This window comes from Rhincodon typus, chromosome 9 (genome assembly GCF_021869965.1).
Source record: "Rhincodon typus isolate 14 chromosome 9, sRhiTyp1.1, whole genome shotgun sequence".
NCBI classification, from domain to species: domain Eukaryota; kingdom Metazoa; phylum Chordata; class Chondrichthyes; order Orectolobiformes; family Rhincodontidae; genus Rhincodon; species Rhincodon typus.
This window is the reverse complement of record NC_063340.1, coordinates 59,655,786-59,677,023: the sequence shown is the minus strand read 5'-3', so window position 1 is coordinate 59,677,023 and position 21,238 is coordinate 59,655,786. Positions and strand designations below refer to the sequence as shown.

The 21,238-nt window shown below is 38.9% G+C and overlaps 1 protein-coding gene across 3 annotated transcripts in view; it reads right to left on the bottom strand.

The window, feature by feature from the left end:
• bicral (BICRA like chromatin remodeling complex associated protein) overlaps positions 1-21,238 on the bottom strand; it is a 65,930-nt gene that overhangs the window by 16,322 nt on the left and 28,370 nt on the right. For all 3 annotated transcript variants that reach the window (XM_048601049.1, XM_020529494.2, XM_048601050.1), the window contains 4 exons: positions 20,607-20,655; positions 13,623-13,694; positions 7,387-9,378; positions 1,454-1,673 (listed from right to left, as the gene is read on the bottom strand). In XM_048601049.1, the coding sequence (XP_048457006.1) occupies positions 1,454-1,673; positions 7,387-9,378; positions 13,623-13,694; positions 20,607-20,655 (2,333 nt within the window). The remainder of the gene's footprint in view (positions 1-1,453; positions 1,674-7,386; positions 9,379-13,622; positions 13,695-20,606; positions 20,656-21,238) is intronic.

Genomic DNA, 21,238 nt, shown 5'->3' with positions numbered 1-21,238 from the left:
AACATACAAATATATAGAACACGACTTTATAAAGTATAATTAAAGAAATATGACCATAAGGCAAGTTAAATTTGGCAATTTACTAAAGAAACAAGGTGTTTATCTTTAATTAGTTGTTCAACTTATAACTAATTAATCACGGGGAATTATATTTTTGAGTTGATAAGTTCTGTAAACCATTACACAAAATCTCCAAGAGATAACATGGCAAAGGTTTCATTTTATATTTTCACACTACTAATTTTAAATATCTTAACAAAATCCTGTACTCTCTGAATGACACTGCTCATTAAAATAAACTAAAATACATTATGTGCCTCAATTTTGCTGACATTCAGTGTCTGGACAATACGAGTCAGCACCAGTGTCACATGAACTTCATATCTGTTCCTGTTACTCGTTTTGTCTAAGAAATGCTGTATAAGTGGATTTAAACAAACTGTTTCAATTCATTTGGTTCACACATGTCAAAAAGCATTCCTAAGCTTTTAAAAACAGTTAAATGAGATAAATTAGATACATGCGTATTGTAACCTGGAAGATGTTACTGCTGTAAATTGCTATATCTTTCTAAAGGCAATTTTTTAATGGATGTACTATTAGAAAGTAAGAAAACACGTAACTAGAAAAAGTCATTTGTCAATCAAACATTTTTCCACACAACAAATATGGATCAAAAATATTTCTCTTGATGCACTTCCCTACTAAAGGAAAGTAGAAGTCTAAAAGACCTAATTAATTTTACAAGTTACATTTAATTGAAAACTTTAACATAGCACATGTCCCAAGACATCACCGAAGAAAATACATTTTCCACAAACACATCCTAGACAACATGACATTTTCAGAAAGTAAGAAGCCGAAGTGTTCCAAAGGAAAATGATTATCTGTTTTTATGCATTTTTAAAGGTTTCAGTTTACTTTGGACCTGATATTATTTAGCTCCTGTTGATTAAAAAAGTGCTAATTATTTACTTGACACTCTATTGCTTTGAATTATAATTGATTTGGATTGTGAATTTTATCCTAATTTCTGAATTATCTACAATTTTTATCTTCAATCTACAATTTCAACATTATATATAAAAAAAAATGCTTTTGTATATATTGTCTGCCCTTTGTTTTGTTTCAGTATTATTGAAAAATGTAGCCAATTTGAGTTTTCATTCTGGCTTCGCAATTGAGATATGAACTCATGTTTTCTCTATTCAAATGCTTAATCATTTATTGTCTATTTCTAGCAATATGCTTATTTTGTAAGTTTACAGCGCTATCAGTTATTTTACCCCTACTTCTAATGCCTCATTACAACACTTCTAAGTATATTCTTTATACAAGTGCACCCTATATATAAAAACATTCTGAGACTTATTCTTAACAATAAAAATACAAGGCAGTGGGTCTTGTTGCAATTTCCGTCCATACAATTACACAGAAAATTTCCCTTACTTACCCGCACATGTGGTTTTGCTATGAATTCCTGTATTGTTCAATAAGTTGGGTATACGGGGCTGTTGTATGCCATCATTCGAAAGGGTCTTTGAAACAGAACTCAGAAGAGTCTGACTGCCAAAGACAGAAGCTGAAACTTGACTGGAAAGCTGCCCCAAGCTAGCCAAGGAATGATTAGTTACTGGTTGATGTTTACTTGTCGCCATCATTTTCTTTGGAGCCTGCAATCATGTCGATGTATGAATAAAATCATACACTGAATACATATAAGCATTCGATTAAACAATTCACATAAATATACAACTGCACCAACTTTGAAAAGTATATCAAGGTACCAATTAACACACTTACAATTCTAATATATTAATTCATATATAAGCATTTTAATAAAATTGAATCGGGAACAAATTCTGGTATAGTCATAAAAAGATTTTTTCAATCTAATCATGGTCATTATTTTGTTCTTGCTCTCACTCAAATTAAAGAATAATAAATTTCAGTACACTGAACCATAAACATACTCCAGAGAAATATAACTTCTAAGTTAAGAATCAATTTTGATTTTGATATTTCCAAAATACTGTTTGAAAGTTAATAACAGCACCAAAAAATATTTATAAAATTCAGTCATTTCCTAAAAAAGACACAGAAATCATAATGCTGAACTAACCTGCCTGCTACTTTCAACATGTACCGCACACCAATTTAATACCGCCTTTGCATCACTACAGATGTAGTCTACAGCAAGCACTAACTGCCCTGTTGAGCAGCAACATGCCTTGTAAGGGAACCAAAATTGTAAGAGGCTAATATGAGTTGAAGTTCCAAGCTTCTTACATAGGAGAGGCATTGTGGCTGGAGCAGGTATTAATTTCATTCTACAAATAATTCGGATCCGAGAAGAATGTGCGTCATTCCACATTGAAGCCTTAGCGTTGAGGAGAAATATGCAGCATCCATAGGGTGTGACAAAGTCAAAACCCATGCACCAGGATACAGCAGATACAATTCAATGAACTCAAATAAGTGGTCAAGGTCAGTGAATGCACCTTCAAATATCATATCTCATCAACTACAATAGCAGACTTGAACATTACTCCATGCTCCATACCCTAGTAGTTACCAACCAGCAATCTCTATTGATCATGATTCTAAGCTAAGATTCACACGATCTTTACACATTTAGTATTGTTGAATTGAATTACATTTATTGTTACATGTACTCACATGAGTACAGTGAAAAGTTTGCAAGTCGCAACTTATGGTGCCATCTTAGTTACAAAGGTACTTAGGTACAGAATCTCAGGTACAAAGCAGAAAAAGAAAGAAACAAAGTTAAAAAATTAAATATTACAGTCTTTCTTACTAAAAAGGAGAAAAACAAAGAAACACAATCAAAAATCTCACAACCATATCTCAGCTTTAATACATTGCCAACTACTCAACTATAGCTACTTCACCTCAGCAGATTATGTTCCTAGTAGAGCAAAAGTTCCCAACCTTTGAAGACCTCAGCTAGAATATCATTGTGGCCACAGGCTTTTTTCTTTTACTATGTCTAATTGTATCTTGCAGATATTCCATAAATGGTAGTTCACACATGGAGTCCACCACAGGATACTGAGGGATAGCCTGGAGAGTATTAGCTGCTACTGTGGAATAACGGTTTGTTATGAACTCTTCTTCCTTTCCTCTTCCAAAGTGTCTTGCTCTGTGTCTCTCTGCTCATTCCCCAGGTCATGTAGCATTCCAAAGATAATGCCTAAGACTGCACCTGTGTCTGGGATTTATGGTTTGTGAAGAAGCTTTACACTCAGGAACAATTCCTTTAGCACCCATCACACCACTTCCGATAGCCATTCAGAGCTTAATAACTCTATAAAGCATTTAAACACTTGTGATTTAGCTCAGCTTTAGTTGTAATATTGACCTGCAAGTCAGAAAATGAACAGTTCACACTAATTGTGTGTACTTTGTCCAAGTTACAGTTCTAATTCAAATTCAGCTGGAACAGAAAATGAGGGTTGGAACTACTACAATCTCTCAATTCTGTCAGTATGGAACAGTCAATTGCCTGATCGATTGGCATGAGGTGAAACTTGGAAAAATTTAAAAGAAAAACACCACAAACAATTTTTAAAAAGAAAATTAAAAAGAGGGTTCCTTGTGAAAGACGATAAATAGAGAAAATTAAGTTAGCACAGAGCTGAACACAAAAATGATGAAATCAACATGCTAAGTTTCAATGTTGTTCATGTTCATGAAGGTATGGTAGATGTGGAAATTGACATATTTAAATTTTGTTTATGTTTAAGAATAATGCACGATACATTGTAGCATCAGGTGCCAGGATTAAGGTATATTTTGTGGCTACAGAAGAACTTGGAGAGGAAGGGCAGAGATCCAGTTTTCAATATCCACATCGGCATCAATGACATTGATAGAACTAGAAACAAAATTCTGCTGAAACATTTTTAAAACTTAGGAGCCAAATTAAAAAACAGAATCTCCAAGCTGGAACCCTCTGGATTACTGCCTGAGCCATGGTCAAACTGGCATAGGGTAAATTAAATCAAAGAGTTAAATGTGTGACTCAAAGATTGGTGAAGGTGGAATGAATTTCAGTTTGTGGGGCATTGGCACCAGTAGTAGGGTAGAAGGGATCTGTTCCAGTGAGATGGGTTTCACTTGAACTGTGCTGGGACCAGTGTCCTGGTGAATCAAATAACTAGGGATGTAGAGAGGGCTTTACACTAATTAGAAGAGGGAGGGTGTGAGAGAGGGGAAATGTAGGCTTACAAAATAAGAGAATGTGGCAGCATTAGGGGACAGCTTATTTAGATAATGACACTCAGATTTGGACAGTAAGGGACAGAGCGTACAAACATAGAAAACTAGTATTAAATAGGTTCAAAAGGAGAAAACAATTGTAAAAAGACAAAAATCATACCACTTTATTTGAATGTTTGTAGAATTTAGAGCAAAATAACTACAGGTTAATTGACACAATCGTTTAGCCATGACACTGATATGGTTACAAACAGATCAAAGCTAGGAATTACATATTCGGGAATATACGACTTTTGAAAAGAACAGGTAAGAAGTAAAGGGTAATAGGGTAGCACTGCTGGTACAGGATCGAACAAGTACAATAGCAAGACGTGATCTTGGATCAGAAGACGTACAATCCATTTGGGTTATGGTAGGAAGTAAAAAGGGGAAGAAGACAGTTGTGAGTAGTCCACAGCCCCGTCAACAGTAGCTATATAGTGGGACAAAGAATAAACGAAGAGATAATAAAGGCATGTAACAAAGGCAGTGAACCATGGGAGACTTTAATTTTCATGTAGCCTGGATAGATTGACAGAGGAAGACATGAGGAAGAATTCATAGAGTGTACATAGGCCAGTTTCCTAGAAAATTATGTTGCAAATCCAACCAGTGACCAGGCTATTTTGGATCTGGGAAAGGGGTTCAGCAGCAAAACTGCTTGAGGAACAATGGCAGATTTCATGAAAATATTAATGGTTCATAGCAAAGATATATTCCACTGAGGAAGAAGGATTCTAACAGGAGGATAAGCCAGCCAAGGTTAACCAGGGAATTTAATGATAGCATCAAGTTGAAAGAAAAAACATACAATGTGGCAAAGATCAGTGGTAAGCCAGTGACAGGGGACATTTCAAATATTCAACAAAAGAGGAAGATGAAAAACTCTGAGGAAAAACTTGCAGGCAAAACCAGGATGGACAGCACAAGCTTAATGCATAAATAATGCATAAAAAAAGAGAAGGCAAAATTGTTGAAAAGTCAACATTGGCCTCTTTGAGAACGAGGCTGGAGAAATAACAATGGCGTACCAGAAAATGGAATGTGAGCTCAATAAATACTTTTGTATCAGTGTTCACAATAGAAGACACTGATAGCATTCTAAAATTACTAAATACTCATGGTGTAAAAGAGAGGAAATAAATACGACAACTATCACTAGAGAAGAAGTACGAGGGAATCCAACAGGACTAAAAGCCCGGGATCTGATGGGATGCATCGAAGCATTAAAAGAAAAAGGTACAGAGATAGTGATGCACTGATAGTAATCTTCCAAGAATCCTTAGATTCTGAAAAGTTTTGGAGGAATGAAAAACTGTCAATGTAACACCTTTATTCAAAAAGGGAAGCAAATAAATAATAGTAACTGTAGGTTAGATAGTTTAATGTCTGGCAGTGGGAAGGAATTTAATTGCACAGCATTTAGAAATATATGATATGATCAAGCATAAAGTCAGCAGTGCTTCATGAAAGGAAAATCATGTCTGACAAATTTACTAGAATTCTTTAAGGAGGTAAGAAGCTGGATAAAGGGGAAGCAGTGGATATAATATATTTAGATTTTCACAAGGTGTTTGACAAGGGTCTTTAGACTACTTGATAAGATAACAGCCCATGGTGTTGGATACAATATATGAGCATGGGTAGAGGACTGGCTAGCTAACAGGAGTCAGAGAGTTAGCATAAGGGGGGCATTTTCAGGATGACAATTTATAACTAGTGCAGTGCCAGAGATCAGTGCTGGGGCCAAAATTATTTACAATTTATATCAACAACTTGGATGAAACAAGCAAATGTACTATAGGCAAGTTTGCGGATTACACAAAAATAAATGGGAAAGCAAGTGGTAAGGATGACACAAAGTGTCTACAGAGGTATATAGACAGGTTAAGCGAGGGGACAAAAACTTGCCAAATAGAATGTGGGAATATGTGAGGTCATGTGCTCAGGCTGGAAGAACAGAGGTGCTGAATATTATTTAAGTGGAGAAAGCTATAGAACAAAGGAATTTGAAGTTCTCCGGCATGAATCACAAAAAGCTAGCATCGAAGTTCAGCAGGAGTAGGGAAAGCAAATAGAGTTTTGGTCTATATATCAAAGAGAATGCAGTATAAAGATAGGAAGGTTTGCTAAAATAATAAAAGCACTAGGCAGACCACTGCTGGAATACTAAGAACATTTTTGGGCCCCTTGTCTAAGGAAAGATATACTGGCATTGGAAGCAGTCCAGAGAAAGTTCACCAGGCAGATGCCAGTATGGAGAGACTGTCTTAGGAGAAGAAGTTGAGTAGGTTGAGTCTGTACTCATCGAAATTAAGAAGAATGAGGGATGGCCTCATTGAAACAAACAAGATTCTTAGGGAGCTTGACAGGGCAGAAGAGAGGTCGTTTCCTGTTGTGGGAGAGTCTAGAACCACAGGCCATAATCCCAGAATAAGGGGTCGCACATTTAAGACAGAAATGAAGAGGAATTTCTTCTCTCAAAAGGAGTGAATCTGCAGAATTCCCTAGCAGAAGGCTATCGAGGACGGATTATGAAGTATATTCAAAATCAAGATAGATATATTTTTCATTAAGGGAATCAATGTTATAGGGAATGGGCAGAAAAGTAGAGCTGCAGATTATCTGGTCTAATTGAATGGAAGGGGTAGACTCAATCAGCTGAATGGCTTACTTCTGCTCCTACATCTTATGGTCTTATGAAATGCTTCAAACAAGCTGTGCTTACAAGAACATACCAATAATCATCATGTAGTCTAATAGATAAACGTTTCACAGACTCTATCAGTCATCTGATAAAATACAATATGCATTTGCTAGAAGTTCAGAAAGCAATAAAGCCTTTCTTTCAGTTTTTGCTCATTTGGAGAGATAAGTAATTTAATGAAACACTACATAGCTTTGGTATCTTTAAAAGTACATTAAAAGATACATGTCTGCATATGGAATTTTGCACCAATAAAGTCAGCATATTATTGTACCTACATTTCAATGCTGTACAACGAAATTGCGCAGGTAATGCGATGAAAAAAAAAATCTTTTCTAGTACAGCATTTCATTTCTTTAAAAATTTATCATTCACAAATTAAGTAATTTATCACTTACTTGGGAGTACAGAAATTGTTGGTGATTGCTGGTTTGGGTTACTGGCATGTCCGTCCGGCTGAAAACAACCTGTCGAGAGGGCTGCATTCCACCTGCATTTTGGTGATAAGGATTGGAAATCCGGTAAATTTGATTCATTCCCAACTGTTGCTGACACTGTGGTTGCTGCTGTGCAGATTCTACTGTCACAAGAGATTGCTCTCCCTGGCAAACCATTACAATATTACCACTGGAACACATTTGTGTGACATGGTCACCACAACTGCTTGCTGATATTACAGGCTGTACTGTAGACACATAGCTGGAGCACACAGAACTAGGCGTATTTGAAACAGTAAGTTGGTTTTGCAATGACTTTCCTCGGACTGCATTCTGCCCAGATTGCTTAAATATTCCTGTATTAATGCTTGAACCACCAGCAGTGGGTTGCACACCTTGAGTGGTTGGAAAATTAAATACCATCTGTGAAGCCTGGTGGAGTGGAACCTGCCCAGTAACTAGCTGCGATGAGCCATGGTTTGTTAGCAGCTGCCCTCCTGAAGCATTAACAACTTGCTCCATGCCATTTTGACTAGAAACCAACTGTCCAGCAGAGTTCTGATTATTCAAGAATTGTCCTGAAAAAGACTGGCTAGCCAACACTGTACCTGAAGAATTACGATTTGTTAAAACACATTCAGAAGCTACTTGGTTAGAGACCAATTGGGTTGATACGGTTCGATTTTGAAGAATCTGTCCATTTGCAGTCTGAAGGTGTGGAACAGTTGAATTCATATTTAATGCTAGGCTGGTAGGAATGAAAAACTGGTTCTGGGATACAAGAGGTTCATGTTGCGCAATGGGAGGATGAATTATGATACTGTTTCCAGTTTGATTTAAAACTTGTGGTCTAATGGACTTTCTAGCCACCTGTTGCTTTGCAATATTGACACCCAGTGATGGACCCACTGATGAACTCTGAGCAGAGTTTGTGGAACAAAAAGGAAGGCCATGCTGTATTTGCTGTTGTTGTAATGCAACTTCATTTTGGATTTTGAACGCTGTCTGCAATTCCAAGTTGTTGACATTGTAAACTGTTTGTTGTTGGTTCATTTGAGCAGGCTTAGGCTGAATACTCAGTGAAATTTTTGGCTGACTTGGTACAGGGCCTCTCTGAATGATAATATTATGCAAAGGCAGTGCTGTTTGAATGTTATTACCACTAAAGTGAACAGACATAGGTTGTGGTACCTGGCCAATATTAGAGGTTCCACAGTAAGTGTTTCCATTAAGTGCAGTCACTCGTCTCTGAAGCAACAACCCACCAGTTTCATTTAAGCCAGATGTACTCAAGGACATTTGTTGCTGGTTAGGAAGAGATGACATATTGTAACCACCTACAGGCACAGGGTTTATAGCTGGTGGTTGTCCACTGCTCTTTGATATAAACTGAGACCCTTCAAGGTGATTAAGAGTCATTGGAGGCTGCTGAGTATCTAATGAACTAATCAGCTGGATTGGTCCAATACCACCAGCTTGGTTGCTGCTAGGTACATGCTGAATCGCAACACTGTTGATGCCCATTTGTTGAAAAAAACCAGGCTGTACATTAGTTTCATTATTCACAAAGGGTGTTCGCAAAACTTGCTGCAAAATGGGAGCCGGTGTTACATTCATCTGCTGCTGTGTCAGGCCTCTTACTGTTGACGTGCCAGAAGGTAACTGTGAAACCTGAGAAAAGGATGCAGCATGATGTGGAGTTTGAGAAAAATCCTGGGTGGAAGTAATACCAGCCGCCAAATCTGCTTCCTCCTGCAAGGTTTGTTGAGTGATATTAGCCTCCTGGAGAGATTTCTGCAGAATATCAAAAGGCTGGTCCCCATTTAAGTTTGAGAGCGGTGAAGAGGTATCCAGTTCCTCCAAAACATTAAGACTACTTGCTAATTGCAGTCTTGAGGATTCTTCTCCAATATGGTTATGTGTATCTTTAGTAGAAGAGGTAGGGTCTGCACTCTGAAAAATGAAAGTTGGAACATAATGTAATCATATGTCTATCAAATTGACACAATCTTGTATGAAACACACGACTGCACAATTTTATTTCTTTTGAAAAGTTAAGTTTTGGACAGATTACAACATTTCAGAAACAGCTAGAAGCAACATTTAATAGGAGTGGACTTTCCAAAGTTGTTACCCCATCTGTTGCAGAGTAACACTGCCGTTGTCCACGGCCAGACAACATTTGCCCACATACTAAAGATGGTATCGTGAACACAATTTGGATTGCATGCGTTTGCGTAGCCTTCACCTTCAAGCATACTTCAGGGACCCCTGTCCTGCTTCACCAGTGGAAGTCAGAATGGCTCTTACCCACTCCGTGAGACTTTAAAGTTTGGGAAAAGAGGCAAAACTTGTTTTAGTTATGTTCCTGAGGGAATAAAATACAGTATTCTTAAAGGAAATCAATCCCATTCTTTGTTTCAAACATTCATTGAATCTTTATTAAGGTCTCATAGGAATCCACGCTGGTTGTTAGCTAGTGATACTTCAGTTGGGTCAAATAAGACCACAATAATCCTGGCATAGTCTAGGAACTTACCCAACTCCTACAGTAGTTTTCTTTCAACTGAAATTTGGGATGGACTAGAAAAATTGCAAACACATGGATCCTTTTCAACAGTCAACATTTCGATGTTGCAAGTCCACCTAGAGTGCAGCAGTTCAAGAAGGCAGCAGCTCACCATCACCTTCTCAAGAGCTACTAGGGAGAGGCAATAAATACTGGCCACCCAGCACCACCCATGTCACATGATTGAATTAAAAAACCTTCAAATTCTTGCTCGCCAAGTAGAAACCTTTTTCTGTTTATTCCTAAACAAAACTTTAAGTTCCATATACTTTAAATAACACTGTCTGGGAATTTATTTGGAGTTCTTTCCATTCTGTAACTTCACCTGACATGAAACATATTAGCAAGATTTGCCCTGCATATATCACCAAGGCCCACAAACACTATGGAAGGTTTTTGGAGCTTAGGGGATTCACTAGCATCCAGATAGCTTTATATGTGCACAGTAAATGCACTACTGTTAAAACACAATTATTAAATCCATCAAAGTAAATGGTAAAACAAATGATGACAAGGACAGGAACATGCTAACATCGATGAAATACAAGAGCCATACTAATGCTTTTACTACTAGTAGGTGTTCCATGTTGCTCAAGGTGGATGATGTACTGTTTTCTAACCACCATGTTTAAAGCCACATAATTTCTGTTAAGGAAACTGTAGGTGATGACAGACTTTAATAGCTCTTCAAGAAACCACCAGGCCTTTCTTCTTTTTCAGAAAATGTTGACAACCACACAGAGGTTACAAACAATCATATTTATTCTTCAAGCATGAGATAGATACTTTAGTGCGACATTCAAGGCATGCCAGCCATGAAAAGAGTATTAAAATATACTGCTTGTATATTAAAGCAGATCTCTTTGGTTATTCACAATTGAGGATACTGGGATATGGAACTGGGGAAAGGCATGTACATCGATGGAGAAAAAGCTGGAAATAGATTTTTTGAAGAAATCACCTTAAAAAACTGAAATAAATATTCTTTCAACAGCAAGTAGATAAACAAATAAAGTTGTCTTAAAGTTGTCCCACTTATCGCAGTTAAATAAACACACATCTCTGCAAATAATTTGGAGTTGCAATTCTTTATTGATGTTGCCCATCTATTTTGGATGTGGTTTTTTATGGCAAAATTCATGGAATTCATCAAGTTTACAAGGTCCTTATTTGCACTTCTTTTGCTCTAACAAATAGCTCTGGAATCATACTAAATGTACCTAAATTGAATCTTCTGATAAAACATCTAAAACTCAAGACTTCTATTGTGAGTCTCCCTCTAGACTTGAACTGAATTGAATTGAATTAGCTTTAATGTCATGTATTCCCATTGAGTACAGTGAAAAGTTTACAACTCATCACTTACGGCACCATCTTAGGTACAAAGGTACCCAGGTACAGATTCTTGAGTAAATAATTATTAACAGTAATGTCGTATTGATACACAACAACAGAGGAAGGATTATAATTTCTAAACAACTAATCAAGCATGGATTATTGATTCAAAAAGAACTACAAGGTGCTTATACCTGTACGGTTAGAACTACAAACTACTCATCAGAATCTCTTCAGCGAGCCTTCGTGAACTCGAGGTTTAGGCTTTTTATATAGGCAGACACCTCTGACAGAAAATTTTGTTATAGGCATTTCAAAAGCTTAAAAGTTGCTATGTAAGGTAATTAATTTTTCGATATTTCATAAGTTTTTAGCTTATGGGAGGAAGCAAAAGGATGCTAATAAAGAATTTCAAAAATACTTAGGAAAATCTGGCTTCCTTCTACTGCTGATTGGCCACTGTTATTTCTTGGAACTGTTAAACGCTGTCCTTCATGCCTGCCTTGATAGATATTAATTGGTAAATTTAGAACTAGTTCTAATCTGACTTGTCAATGCTTGATATGAATATGAAATTTAATTCAATTAGGTGTACAGTGGTACTATTATTTCATGAGTTACATCTGTCAAAGTAACCATAATGAACTGGTGCAGTGCATCTTCTAGATTGCACACGATGCAGACTAAACATTCCAATGGATGCAGTCTACAATGAGTCCAAAATGATGCACTCTGTCCTGGCTGGTGTCAAGCTTCTTCAATATTGTTGAATCTGCACCCACCCAGAAGACTGAGCTCTGCCCATTGTGACTAAATTCTGACAGGTAAGGCGATGAACTACTTGTTAGAAGTATCAAACCATTTAAGCTGTTCCATCAACAAACCACCTGTTTTCTCTCCTTGGTCAAAGAATTTTAGCCTAAGCTAGAACAACACTAATTCTATTTGTTCTGTCAACATAAAGTTGAAATTGCATTTTTTTAAAATGCCAGCACAGCTCAGTGGACATTGATTCGCCATTCAGTGCAGAACTGAGGGAAGGGTGCATGACAGCAGGTCTTTTGAATAAAACATTAAAATGAAGCCCGAGCTATCCTCTCTGATGAAAAATAAAAGAACATTGTGTTATTGACTCTTCAGATCAGCAATATTTTCAATAATTATTTATCAATTATCATCTCTAGCCTTGGTATAGTAGTGAGTTTGAACAATGCTTTATTCAATTTTCACAAAGGAAACTTGATGGGGGAGATGGCATCAAGATCTGAGAACACAATGGGATTAACACCTGTATTTACTAATTGTGATTCCCAAATCACAGGATAACATCACTCATGGTAAACAAACTTACAACAGTTTATCCCACACCTGACATTTTAAATGTCTCGTGGTGCTGTGATAGCATCTCTACCAATGAGCCAGAAGGTCCAGACTGAAGTCCTGCCTACCCTGAAGTTATGTCATAACAAATCCAAACAGGTCAAATAGAGTAACTACATAACTGTTTAGTGCCTTTAACTTCCAAAGTGATTCAGACAGGATTAATCAAGACAAAGAAGGAAAGATTAGATGGGTAAAGGGATGGTCAATGAAGCGAGCTGTCAAAAACAATAAAGAAAATAACAGAAAACAGAAAATGAAAACGTGTTTCATTAAAACTGCGTACAGTTCTGGTCACCACATTACCAAAAGGATGTGGATGCTTTGGAGAGGGTGCAGAGGAGGCTCACCAGGATGTTGCCTGATATGGAGGGCGCTAGCTGTGAAGAGAGGTTGAGTAGATTAGGATTATTTACATTAGAAAGACGGAGGTTGAGGGGAGACCTGATTGAGGTCTACAAAATCATGAGAGGTATAGACAGGTTGGATAGCAAGAAGCTTTTTCCCAGAGTGGGGGACTCGATTACTAGGGGTCACGATTTCAAGGGGAGAGGGGAAAAGTTTAAGGGAGATATGCGTGGAAAGTTCTTTACGCAGAGAGTTGTGGGTGCCTGGAACGCATTGCCAGCGGAGGTGTTAGAAGCAGGCACGATAGCGTCATTTAAGATGTATCCAGACAGATACATGAATGGGCAGGGAGCAGAGGGATACAGATCCTTGGAAATTAGGTGACAGGTTTAGATAGAGGATCTGGATCAGCGCAGGCTTGGAGGGCCGAAGGGCCTGTTCCTGTGCTGTATTTCTTTGTTCTTTGTTTGTTCTAAAACAGATGCAACATATATTTAGAGTAATCTTACAGTTATTATAATCCACATATATAGTATACAGTTTTTTTTTAAATTTCAGTACTTACAATGGCATCAGCAAAAAGTGAATTGGAGTTGTCAATAGTGCAGGCTGAACCAAGCAAATCATCCTCATCTATCTGTGAAAACCAAAGATCCAAGACTCAATCGTATTAAACATCAACAAATTGTAATTACAAAAATACTTATAATATATGTTGATATGCCAAAGTGTTTCACAGGAGTGATTATGAAACTAAATTTGACATTGAACCACGTTGAAATATAAGGACTGGAGTGGGCATCTGGTCATTGTCTAGTACCAGCATATTGATGGTGAGTGATTCAACAATGGTAATCTCACTGATTGTCGTGATGAAAGTGTGCAATCTCCTTTGTTGGTAACGATCATTGTCAATTACCAATCTTATCAATCCAAACCTGGATACTATGCAAGTCTTTCTGCTGGTGAGCATGGGCTGCTTCAATATCTGTGGAACTGAGAATGAAACAATCAAAGAGAAAGGTTTAGAAGAGAGTCTTAAAGAAAACAGAGGTGAGAAACCACAGAAGTTTAAGGAGGGAATTACAGAACTTAGAAACGTGGCAATTGAAGGCACAACCTTCATTGATGAAGCTAAGAAAATCAGTGATATGCGAGATAAACAGAGAGCTCAGGAGTTATAGGAAACGAAAAGGTTGGAAAGATGTCAGTTTGAGCTGATCAAAAATCTCAAGATGCAATTGTTCGCAATGTGATGATAAGCATTGCCTGGCAGCTCTGGCGCTTCACTCTGGCATATGAGTCTCTGCCACATTTTATGCAGAAGATGATAGTGGACTGAAAAAAGTCGAGGATTCGCTGGTGTCTTTTTGTCCAAGCCATTATCTCAACCAGGTGAGCTTTGGACTTCTGAATGATTACTCATGACACTAAAATAGCCCCCACACATGTGCAGACAAAGCCTGCGATATCAGGTGGCCGCAGCAGACCACAGGAATCATCTGCACATGCACCACTAATGGCATTGTTCCTTTGCCATGCTCACAGAACCCGACGCTGCTGCCGAATCCTTTCCAAATGCCCAAGGCACAGGGAAAGGCTTTTCTGGAGTCAGGGGGCCATGCCTGAAGGGCAGCTGCTCCCTCCATCTCTTCATCCAAGTTTCAGGCTGCCAATTGATGGCCACTGGAAAAGCGCTGTTACTTCAGTATCCCTGTTTCAGCCGCCATTCAAAGCCTTCACAATCTGACCTCTGTCATTCACACTCAGTGTGGGATATGATTCAGGCCACTGAGTCCTGGATCACGTGGATCTACCAGCAGCACCATCTTGGAAACTGGTTGCTGCTTTCTGATTCTTAAGAATAATATCAGATGCCTTCTTACACATGCATTCTTCTTGTGCCACCTAGAGGTGGTGTTTGCAGTAATCAAGTCCTCTTGTGCACCAAAAAAAGCATTAGAGGGAGAATCACTGCCTGCCAAAGCTGCTTAATGTGATTTCCTCTTTCCATGACAACATGATAGAAGATGAGCTATGACAGGGCAGCATCAAACCCTATGAGCTTCGTAGTCATTCAAGCAGGGTTCCTCCCACACCTCCAACTGTCTATTGATGTCAGTGATGACTTTCTCTGCCTCTGTTTCCAATGAAGCCATTTCTTTCCCAAGGACCTGCTACTTTTTTGATCCCATCATACATGACGCTAGTATTGTGTGTATTTGGATGGTGTGGCAAAGTTGCAATCAACAGTTACTGGCATTCTGCCTCACAGTCACTCAGTCTTCTCACTCTACTCGCTTTTGTGATTAATAAAAGCAGAACTTTCGGCTTCAGTGACTGGTTCCATCATGGTGATTGAAAACAATCCTTTTCTTATAATTTAAATGATATTCAAAGGTGCTCCTGCCTTGTTATTCTTCTCTTGAACCCAGGTCTTAAACCTTCAATCACAGCAAGTGTTCAGGATAGCAAAGTAGCAAGCAAAGGGAATTGGGAAATAACTTAAACTGTAAAAGCTTCAGCACTCCTGAACCATTGGGGCTTGCACTTCCAAGGCATCGAAGTTCCAGCTTCAGATTTAATCTGGATCTTAAATGGGAAAGCAAATCCAGGGGAAGGAAGTGGCAAAGGGTTGGGGTAGTGGGAGAGGCTACAATTTGAAGGACAAGGAATGGGGCAGAGGCCACAACTTGGAGGTTGGGGAGTGGGGAGAGGCCACAACTCAAAGTGTCTGGAAGCATGGAGGGTCCACAGTGACCAGGATCAGGAAGCAGGACTGTATGCAAGGAGGTACCTGTACTGTGAGTAGCAAGTTACATTTTTCTTCCATATTTAACTTACTATACTTTTAAAATTATTTCATTAAGGATTTAGCAATTTGAAATATTTCAACTTGGTATAATACTTTAATTCTTTTCTAATAAGGAAGGACTTAACAGAACCTAACTACACTAAAAGTCTCAGAAATGCTAACACAACTTTAAGTACTGTAAATTCTATTTTGCTTTTGCACTTTCCGTGGAAATGCCAAAGAATGCCTGCTAAATTGGGATTTTTTTTAAATCGGTGAAGGCAATATGGCTAATGTTGATGTGAGGACAGCATTTTTACTTTGAAAGCAAGAGAAACTTCAAATGTTGCATCCCAACAATGGTCCAAACCAGAGGTATCTGTATTAGTCAGTGTTGAGCCAGTATTCCATCGAGATCCCGTAGGTTGATGTGATGCATCTATAATGTGTGGGTGAAGAGAGTTACCACGCCTTCCATTTGTGTGCATGCTGGTTTGCTTCTCATTTTTAACCTATATCCATATACACTGCTGACTAGCAACTATGTGAAAAAGGCCAAATGTGTAGGTCTCTCCATGTCAGCACAAAGCCTCTCCAATGGCCAGCGCTCAGCTGTACCTCCTTGTGACCACAGATAGAAACTGGGTCCCTTGCACTTGGCTGAAGCTGAACAGGAATGTGAAGAAACTTGGCACCTAGACACGCAGTGTGCAAACCCAGCAAAAGGACTATCGCAATTCATTCAACAGTCACCACTCACCTCAAGGCAGACAATACCTAATTAGAAAAATATTGTTAATCTATCTGCTTCAGTGAGTGCTTGGTGCTTAGTCTCTGCTCAACAAGTGAAAAGAATCCACCATACCAACGAACAATAGAACAAATTCAAAGAAACAAGATGCCTACTCATGGATTGGCAAGGTAGAACATCAGGGTCATGTGGATGAAATTGACAAATCTTTTGGATCTTGTTGACAACATGTGGAAGATGGCAGTAGTCAAACAGACCTTACAGGAATTTTACAAAAGCATTTGACAAGGTCCTTCACGGTGGGCTGGTACAAAAGATGAAGTTACATGGGATCCACAGTGACAAAAAAAACCCAAAGCATTGTGGATGCTGAAAATCAAAAACAAAAACAGAAATTGCTGGAAAACTCAGCAGGTCTGGCAGTATCTGTGGACAAAAAGCAGAGTTAACATTCTGGATGGAGCCAGAGGACAAGAACAACTGTTAGGCAGACAAAGGAATCAGTAAAGGTCAGCCTAGCAGAATCCACATCTGCTAATGGGGACCATTAGTAGCTGACAATGCGTTAATTGTGGTAGCAGCCTGTGTAATGACAAGGCCTGGTATATGAGGATTGAGATAAAGACAGGGGAGAATGTGCTTAGGCCCTAAAATTATTGAACTTGATATTGAGTACTGAATGCTGCAGGATTCTCAGTTGGAAAATGAGGATGTTGTTCTTCCAGCTTGCACTGAGCTTCGCTGGAGCACTCCCGAGGCAGAGATGTTGGCAAGGAAACATGGCAATGTGTTGAAGTGGCAGACAAAAGGAAGCTCAGGGTCATTTCTGCATATGAAACATAGGTGTTCTGCAAAGCGGTAGCCCAGCCTGCGTTTCATCTCCCCAATTTACATCAGACCACATTGTGAGCAGAGAATACAGCAGACTAGATTGAGCGAAGTGCAGGTAAATCATTGCTTCATCTTGAAGGTTTTTCTGGGACCTTGCATAGGGAGCAGGGAGGAAGTAAATGGACAGGTGTTACACCTTCTATGATTGCATGGGAAAGCACTGTTGGGGCATGAGAGGAGGAGTGGAGGAAAGGAGTGGAGGAGGAGTAAACCAAAGTGTCCTAGAGTGGAATGCTGACAAGGGAGGGGAGGGGAATATGCGTCTGCAGGTGGCATTCCACTACAGGTGGTGGAAAAACGCTTAAATGATCTTTTGGACGTGGGTGCTGGTGGAATGGTAAATGAAGACCAGGGGGACCATATCAGTGTTGTGGGATGGAAGAGAAGGGATGAGGGAGGGATGATGTGGGAGATGGGCTGGACACAGCCAAGAGCCCTGTCAACCATGGTGGTGGGAAATCCTCAGTTGAAGAAAAAGGTGAGCATGTCAGGGGCCCCATTGTAGAGATCATTGGAACAGATGCGACAGAGACGGAAAGTTTGGGAGAATGGAATAGAGTCTTTACCAGAAGCAGAGTGTGAGAATGTATAGTGAAGGCAACTGTGAAAATTGTGGATAGTTGTGGAAAGTTATAGTGGATATCAGCGGCCAGCCTATCCCCAGAAATGGAAACAGAGACGTCAAGGAAGGAAAGGGAGGAGTCAGAAATGGACCAGGTGAAGAGGAAAGCAGGGTGGAAATTGGAAACGAAACTGATGAACTTTTCGAGTCTAGACATGAGAAGGAAGCAGCAATGATGTCATCAATGTACTAGAGAAAGATTTGTGGGTGGGAGCCCAAGTAGGACCGAAACAAGGAATGTTCCACATAACCCACAAAGAGATAGGCATAACTGGGGCCCATACGGGTACCCACGGCCATACCTTGGACCTGAAGGAAGTAAGAGGAAAATTTTGTACACAGGTGGGAGGTGCCTGGAACACACTGCCAGAGGAGATGGTAGAAGCAGATGCGTTAGCAAAGTTTAAGAGGCAATTAGACAGGTACATGAATGGGCTGAGAATAGAGGGATACAGATCATGTGCAAGCAGATGGGATTTGTTGACAGTAGTATCATGGGCAGCACAGATATGGTGTATTGAAGGGCCTGTTCCTGTGCTGTACTATGCTCTATGACATGAAAATTAGAAGAGTTGTGGATAGTGAGGAAGGTTTTCAATGGATACAACACAATATAGAGCAGTTACAAAGTTGGGCGGAGAAATGGCAGATGGAGTTTAATCTGGACAAGTTTGAGGTGATGCATTTTGGAAGGTCAAATGCAAGCAGAAAGTATACTGTAAATGGCAAGACTCTTTGGGGCATTCATATAGAGGGATTTGGGTGCAAATCCATTGCTCTGTGAAAGTGGTCACACAGTGAATGAAATAGGAAAGAAGGCATACACCATGCTTGCCTTCGTCAGTTAGGACACTGAGTACAAAAGTTGGCAAGTCATGTTGCAGCGGTATAAGACATTAGTTAGGCCACATTTGAAGTATTGTATGCAGTTCCAGTTGCCGTGCTATAGGAAGGATTTGGAGGGTTTGGAAAGCATTCAAAAGACATTTACCAGGATGTTGCCTGGACTGGAGTGTATTAGCTATAAGGAGAGGTTGGACAAGCTTGGACTGTTTTTGCGAAAGCATCGGAGGCTGAGGAATGAACTGATAGAAGTATATAAACTTATGAGAGACAATGGATAGGATGGATAGTGGCAGAGTCTTTTTCCTAGGATAGAAATGTCAAATACTAGGGGGCATAGGTTTAAGGTGAGAGGGAAAAATCTAAAGGAGATTACAGGGAAAGTAATTTTTTTTACACAGAGGGTTATAGCTGCCTGGAACGCTCTTCTAGGGGAGGTGATAGAAGCTGATATGATAGCAATGTTTAATAAGCAGTTAGATAGACACATGAACAGGCAGGGAATAAAGGGAGGGTCTAGGCCCGAAACGTCAGCCTTCCTGCTCCTCTGATGCTGCTTGGCCTGCTGTGTTCATCCAGCTCTACACCTTGTTATCTCAGGGAATAAAGGGATATGGACCATGTGCAGGTAGGTAGGATTTGTTCAGAATGGCATCATAGTTGGCTCAGACATAGGACTGAAGGGCCTATTCTTGCGCTTCATTGTTCCATGTTTTATGTTGACAGACTAAACATTGAAGTAAATTCCTCACAAGAGGCCAGGCTCACCAAGAGCAGATCACTTAAAGTAAAACATTACACATTTGTTTGCCTGGGAAAGAGATGCTCTTTATTCTCAGTAATTTAAGGCCCTTTCCAGCTCCATCCCAAACTGTTCAGAACATTTCTCTCTCCATTCACCTTGCAACATTCATACAGTCAGCCCCATATATATCAAAGATCCAATTGTATGCTCCAAATACAGGGACAAAGTTCAGATTGTTGGGAATGAGGAAAAAAAGTTGTAAATGACTTGGAGACAAGAGAAGTCATTATTTCAATGGAAGACAACAGGCAAAAGATTCCCTCTGAAAGCAGATGCAAGCCAGCATTGAATCATTTACATTTGTCATGTTGAAACTAATCTGTACTACATTGGACATTAAAATCATCACAAAACTCAGGAAAACCTTTTTAATGGCTTCACTGAAATGCTGCATACTGCTACTTTTTGAAATACAAAAACAGTGACAGTCTGCTCAATTAGCACTGACTATACCAACAACCAAATTGATTCCGTCTCCTTTTGAATATTGGCAATATCAATATTGTTGTATCATATATTTTGAGCAATTCTGAGGAAGATTCACTGCACCTGAAATGTTAAATCTGATTTCTCTCCACAGATGCTGCCAGACCTGAACTTTTCCAGCAATTTCTGGTTTTGTTTTTGGTTGTTATATCATCAGTTTGTCTTTAATTGTCACTATTAATATTGATCAGAAAACCACAAACATAACAAGGTGTCTATTCTTTTGCTTTAATATTTTACATTATACTGTTGAGATATACTTAATCTAAGACTTACAAATCAACAAAATTTCATGAATGCAATAATCATCAACCTGGATGCATTAAAATTCACAATGGTAAACATAAGAATTCTTACTTCTTGACTACCAGGTCCATGAAGAAAATCATTCAATGCCTGTACATCACTGAAAAAGAATTTATTTTAAAAATCAATTAAACCAATCAATTCATTATACATGTCACAATTACGAGTAATTTCCAGGGGGGAAAACTGTTGACACTTGTTTTACAAAAAATATGACACTTACGAATACTTTTTTAAAAATCAATTTGACGCTATTGCAGACTACACTCAACTCAATGTATGTACATATCAATTTGAAATGAAACTTTCCCCAAGTTACTAATGTAGACTTAAGTCTAGCATTTTAATTTTGTTATGAAAAATAAGTTTAATAAGTGGCCCAATGAATTCATACCATAGAAGAGTCAAGTCTTTATCACAGAATGACTAATGCAAATTCGTAAGTGTTTCAACTAAAGCATGGTTGTGACTATTTGGATAATGACATAACACAAATTAGCACTTTAGCTACAAAAACAAAATTGCTGGAAAAGCTCAGCAGGTCTGGCAGCACCTGTGAAGGAAAAAACAGAGTTAACATTTCGGGTCCGGTGACCCTTCATCTGAACTGAAGGGTCACCAGACCCGAAACGTTAACTCTGTTTCTTCCTTCACAGATGCTGCCAGACCTGCTGAGCTTTTCC